The 6,525-nt window shown below is 45.0% G+C and overlaps 1 protein-coding gene across 1 annotated transcript in view; it reads left to right on the plus strand.

The window, feature by feature from the left end:
- Window positions 1-1,978, plus strand: part of UNK (unk zinc finger) — a 42,355-nt gene extending 40,377 nt beyond the window's left edge. Inside the window, exon 17 of the mRNA XM_075044012.1 lies at window positions 20-1,978. Within this exon, the coding sequence (XP_074900113.1) occupies window positions 20-175 (156 nt within the window). The 3' untranslated portion in view covers window positions 176-1,978. The remainder of the gene's footprint in view (window positions 1-19) is intronic.
- Window positions 1,979-6,525: the final 4,547 nt, after the last annotated feature.

Genomic DNA, 6,525 nt, shown 5'->3' on the forward strand with positions numbered 1-6,525 from the left:
CTGTCCCCCTCTCTTGCAGGCGGTATTTCAGATGCAGTCAGTGAAATGCCTTAAGTGTCAGGAGGAGAACCGGGTGGTGTTACCGTGCCAACACGCAGTGCTGTGTGAAACGTGCGCCGAGGAGGGCGAGTGCCCCATCTGCCATCCCAACAGGCCCCACTCTCTCCAGTCGTGACCTTCCAAGGACACTTGTTCTAATCATATCGTATAGAACTTTTTAACTTTATACGTACGTACATATATATGTGTACATATATATATGTATGTGTATATATATGTATATGTGTGTGTATGTGCGTGTTTGTGTATGTATATATATGCACACACATGCACATACACACATAAAACAAAAACTAGTTGCAGAGCACTTTTTAATATTTTACATCCCGTATCTAAACTGCCCCTCACCTGTGCCCCACTAATTCTAACTCTTGAGGAACTTTGAGAGCTGTTTTTAATACAGATCAAAGGGCCATTTGCAAAGAGTCTGTGTTTCTCCTCTTTTCTATTTAGGTGATAACAAATTTTTGACTATTTCCAGAAGGATTTAGAGTGGGCAAGAGGGGCTTCCATGTGCTTTCCAGAGGAAGAGTTGAGATCATGGGGAGGATTGAGGTGGATTGAAATGACTTGTTCCTGTCTTCAGTCTCCCTCTCTTTCACTGACCCAGCTTGGTTAAAGCCGTCCTCCCTGATGGAAGCTCTGCTGGGTGCCTGCCTGGTGGGCCTCACGTTGCCGATCTCTGAATGTGCAGGAACTTTGTCTGTCATTTAATCAGCAAAGTTCGCTTTTTAAATTTTTTTTACACTCTTTGTATATTTGTATGAAAAGCAGAAAAGAGGGAAAAAAATGTATTGGACCTAGAGCAAGCCAAGCCCCGAAATTCAGTGACTAGTGTTCATTGCTGATACAGCTAACACCTGCCAGGTCTGAGTAGCCTTAGAAGTACTGCCCTTTTATCAACTAAAGCCCTTTGTGAAAGAAATATGGATGCAGAGGTTAGTTCTCTCCAGACACCCCTTTGTCTGGTGGCTGTCTAGAGACTTTTCACCATTTCAGATGAGATTAATTTTGTTTTAGCCACAGGGACCTGATTCATAGTCACAGGGACCTGATTCATAGTCACCGCTGAAATGCATGAAACAATTCCAGGTAGTCTGAAGACACTTACTGAACAGAGTCGATGTTGCCTGTGTCAGCACCTCAAGAATGGTTTGCGGACTACTGGGTCCAGAAGCCCCCATGCTAGAGATCATGTATGCCTGTGGTGACAGGGAAAGTCCAATGTGACAAAGAAATGCCACCAGCTTAGACCTGTCCAGTAGCTGAGCTTTCCTGTGACTTTCTTTAGCAGTGTGTCCATTGGATTTTTACATCAGGTGGATTGCAGTAACCTGCTGGGATCTCAAGTAAAAGGCCACTCAGTTGACTAAACATTTTTATTTTGCACAGGGATGCTGCCTGTGCTACCCCTCCCTGACCTGGAAAAGCACTGGAACCTCCAGCAGCCCACTGTTGTAGGAAAACTGAATTTTTACCGGAGCCTCTCAGAAAGCTTCATATTTAATGCAAAGACATAATTAGGTTTGCTTCCATAATTCCACCTTTCCTTTACATGGAAGGGGTTAATATGCATTCCCAGATGATCTCTTAAGTGCAGCTCTGTGTAGTTCTTTTTTTATGTTTTTCCCATTAACTTGTTTTTGGGTTTTTTGGTAAAAATGCTTTTTTTTTTTTTTTTTTCCATGTGTATTTTATTGTAACTAGCATCAGTTTTTTTAAAATTTTTTTTATGGAGAGACACTGTTGAGTGACTATTGTGGCTATGTTGTTTGGTTATAGCCTTTGAATGTGTGTGCCATGGGGCAGTGCATCTGCCTTGGTCTGATCTTAAGGAAAGACCTTTTATTAAAATACATGAACATTTCTTTTTTAGGAAAAAAAAAAAAAAAGGGAAGACAAAAAAAAAACGTGGGGGGAGGAGGACAAAGCCCAATGAAGACAAAAATTTGCTAAAAAGTTTTTGTAACTAACTTAAATCATAGGAAATAAACTCTTGAATCAGGTCTTCAATATTTATAGGAACCAGAGCTGATCAGCCGGTTTTGCCTATTGGTTTGTAACACTTACTTTTTTTATATGGTGGTTTATCTGCTCTCCTGCCTCCCTGTGGGACTGTTCAGGATGATGCTGCCTTTGGCCAACCCTCTTTTTTCAGAACTGTCTGGCACCCGGCTGTGTGACTGCATCTGATTACCACAGGGGCTCTTCACTTTGTCCCCTCTCTTCAGATGAAACTTGTTCACTGATGGCAGCTCTAGCTGTCTCAGTGGGACTTCCAGTCGTGGTGTGATGCAGGGCTATTGGGTCTAGGGGGAAGAGATATTTGCCCCAAGTTTCCATGGGGGCACATTGCTTAGACAAGGGGGTACAAGGAAAATTGCAGGCCAGAGAAAGCATGTTTTTCCTTTTGAGTAAAACAGTTTCTCTGTTTTAAAACTTATACTGAAGGACCAAAGACTTCAAAACTTCACCCGCTTGTGCCCCTTAAAATTTAACTTTCTATTGCCACACTGTACTCATGGCAGAACAGCCTGAAGGAATTAGCACTAGCCCCTTCCCTTGCCCCCATCCCAGCGTATCTCAGCATTCTCTTTGCACAAGCACATAACATAGACTGTTTCTCACTTTCCTCTGGTTCTTTAAGAAACACTTCCTAAATTTAGGTTTCTATGAATTTGTTTGCTGCTTTAAAAAAAAAATAAAAAAATCTGAAATGTGAATTATTTTCTGAAGCATCAGATGGAAAAGAGAACTTCATCTTTGCATATTTTGTGAATATTTTGGGGGGCCACTTATATGACAATTTCATAACAAGTGAGGTGAGAGCAGGTGGAAAGGGCAGCATTTCTGACCCACTCCCAGCAGTTGTTACTGCCTGCCCCAGGCAGGAAGGATGAACTGTAATCACAGCACTGCATTTAAGGCTGAAGAGTCTGTGGTCAGCTTCTGTATGGTGTAAAAAAAGTCTTGTTGAAATAAACCTGGTGCTAATAAGTACAGCCCCTGTAATGTACTGTCAAGCTTCCTTCTGAAGCAGGAACTCCCTTTTACAGGACATGCAGTAACACATCAGAACCAAGGGGGCTTTTTTGGCCGAGTCAAGCTTCAAAACAAATTTTTGGTCCACAAGGCTTCTTGATGAGCACCCCAGCTGGCTGTTGCTTAACAGCTGTGAACATGTCTGGGTCCTGCCTCTTCACACAGACTCCTTATTGGACAATGACATTTTCCTCCCTGAATTTTTGGGAGCTTTGGAAGTGTTGACCTTGGTGACTAATTGTGAAGGTCAGACACTTCTGCATTGAGTTGGGGGAAGGGAGTGTTAATTGTGTTGTGAAACCACAGTATCTTAAAGCTCAACAAACTTTTACGTTATTATGGAAAAACAATATAGAAGCAGATGGCTTAAGACAACACTATCCTGGGTAGATAGATACCAAAAAGCAAGGCTAGAGCTGTAGACGATAGCCAGGAGCTAAAGAATTTTGGCATCGCTTTGGGCTAACAGGACCACTTTTAGATCATCTCTGGCCTTAGATGATGTAGCTGCATGCCAGCTGTGGCAAAGACACAGTGGCACAGGAGGGACAGGGGAAAGTCTCAGAGCTGGAGCACAACATTTTCCTTAAGGAGATTCTGCGCCCGCCCCCCCACCCCCCCACCCCCGAAGGGAGTCGCTGCAGCTGATCTGCTGCCAAAGGGTTTTATACTTTCTGTACATCTCTGAAGCTGAACCTGAGCCACTTGCAAGGCTTGTGCAGCTGAGACAATGAAGAGAATTCCTTACTCTGTGAGGAAGCCTGAAATGCTCAATGGACTCAGTAATTCATTGCTTCCACCAGCCTCCGAACCTCCTCTCTTTCTCCTTTTCCCCCATCTGAGAAGGAAGAATATTACCAGTGTTTTCCTCCAGAATTATAATAATCCTTGGAGCGATGGCCAACAGCAAAATAGATGTTACTGATGTAAAACCTAGTATTTTAAAGGTGAAGTATTCCTGCAATCTAGTGACTGCATCGGAGGGATTTCTGGGGCTTCCCCACTCCGTAGCTTCCAATGTTAAAACAAAATAAATACAGTATACATTTAAAAACAAATAATAATAATACACACTGCAGTATTTCTGGTGGCAATTCTTGACCAGTCTCTTCCCTGCTTTTCCCAGGAGGAAGGGCACTGGGCAGAAGCGCCCCTAGTCCGTGTAGAAGTTGGCAGAATGGTGATCGGTGGTGTGTAAAATGTGTTGTTGATTCCATGTATAGAACTGTGATTTCAGCTGTCGTTCTCTCGTACTCTGTAAATATGTGTTTTGGCTGTCGGAAACCTGGTTTAGACTCTTTTCTTGGCAGAGTGAATTTGCATGTGGGGCTGGAAAGAACTCAATCTGTGTCACAGTTTCCAAGGGCAGGATGGATTTTTTTTTTAGAGGACAATAAATTTTTATTTTTTTGCTAAGAAAAAAAAAATATAATAAAGCAGTGTGTGTGTGTGCGTGCATGCATGCCCGGGGTGTATGTGCAGCTTGGGGAGGTGTGGAGAAGTCTGTGCGGTGGAGCCCTCAAAACAACAGATCTGTGGCCAATTTTGCCTTCTCCCTTTCACACGACCAAGAATAATTTCTTCCTGAGCTCCGTTCTGGATCAAGCCCCTTTTTTCAGGGTGGGTGTCCTTCACCTTTATGATCAAGGTGTAATGGAAGAGGGGGAGAGTCGATGCGGTACAGTTAGGTGGGACAGAAACTCCTTTGGAAATGGCAAAGCCACAGAGGAAAGAGCACTTTTATCACCCAGATAAAAGTTTCTCTCCTGCAAGAGCCAGGCTGGGCCAAGGTAAGCTCTGCCTGAGCCTGTGTGCCTGTGCAACTGCAGGGGATATGAACATTTAAATCGTTACATACATAGTTTCATGCATGGGCACCCAAAAGAACATGCCTTACGTACAGATCCAAGAATTACCTTTTATTTTTGGTCTAATTAATGTTTCAAAGATGCATCAATCTCTTACTATTAGTCCAATCACAACAATAATCCAAATCACCCAATTTATATTAGAGATTATTAGTAACACAATAAAATTGGTAGATGTAAGTGCCTGCCCCCTTCCCTCATGTGTTGCAGCAATCTGCCTGTGTCAAGGTTCTTCACCAGGATGATGATGATGGGGATTTCTTCCTCCTCAGTCTTGCATTTGCTAGGAGCTGGTTTTCTGTGCTTCAAGCCTTATTTTTTAACACTGAGGCTATTCTCCTGGTCCCTGGGGTTAGTTACACTCTGCTTGTTTAAGGTTTATTAATCCTTCTCTGTAAAGGATATGATTTCTTTTGGGGTGGGAAAAGACCCACACAACTGCCCAGAGCTGAGCAAAAATTAAGCTAAAACACCTTGGATAATGAAGAGCCAACAACCTCAAAACAGGTTAGTCCGTGCCACCTGCTCACTGGGACACACTGTCTGTTCCAGCAAGGACACCTGGGTGATGGTCAGCCCAGAGCAAGTTAGAGCACAGCAATTTTTAAACATACAGCTAAAAATAAGCTAAAACCATGTTCAAACCTGCAGCCCCATAGAGCTAAGCCTTGCAATAAAGCGTGAGGCAGGTTGCTAGCAGGTGCCAACACCAAATTAGCTGCAGAGTGCAGGCTTGGGGTTTCCTCTCTCCGGGAGCAGGAGCAGTGACTCGTCCGAAATGACGCCCTGGGACAGCGAGCATCTCCTCCCCAAGCAGGGGCCCTTCTCTGGAATCTTGCTTCTCTGTAGAGCTACAAGGGGGGACCGAAAAGAGTAATTTAAGCCAGCAAATGGCTTCCTTGTGAGCGAGCAGCGCCTTAATCCCTCCTGCTGTGGGTTCGAGCGCGCCTGGCCATGTCACACAGATACCAAAGGAGCTTTCCCCCCACCACCACCCCCGCATCGAGGGCTTGACCTGAATTGACCCAGCCGTTGCTCTGCCCACCAAGAAAGCATCTGGTGCTCAGGCAGCCCGCAGGGTGATGCTTTTAATTCCCTGAGAAACAGTGGCTCCCAGGGACGTGCTGCAGCTCAAACCCAGCCTCCCCCTTGCAGGGTGCGGGCAGAAGGAGCTCCAGATTTATAATTAGTAATAAGGGCAGCTAAAACAAGCTGCAAAAAACCCAACAGTTTGCAACCACCTGCCCTGCTGGGCATTTTTGCTGTTAGACCTGGGTCACCCCACGTGCGATGCACCCTGCGAAGCTGCCCACCACTGTGGGTTGTAGCCAGAGGGACCCAGGTCCCTGGCACAAGCTGGGGGCAACGCTGGACCTCTGCCCGCTGTGTCTGGGCTCTGGGCAGCCCAAAGTGCCGTGTGGTTTGGCTGACGGGTCTGCAATGCTGTTTATTGCTGCCCCGAATCCAGCAAGCTCCCAGGCTCCCTCAGTTCCAGTGGGCACCCTGAGGTCGATAGGATCGGTGGTAAAATACAAAAGCACACACAAGAGCTATG

This window comes from Buteo buteo, chromosome 13 (assembly GCF_964188355.1).
Source record: "Buteo buteo chromosome 13, bButBut1.hap1.1, whole genome shotgun sequence".
Classification (NCBI taxonomy): Eukaryota; Metazoa; Chordata; class Aves; order Accipitriformes; family Accipitridae; genus Buteo; species Buteo buteo.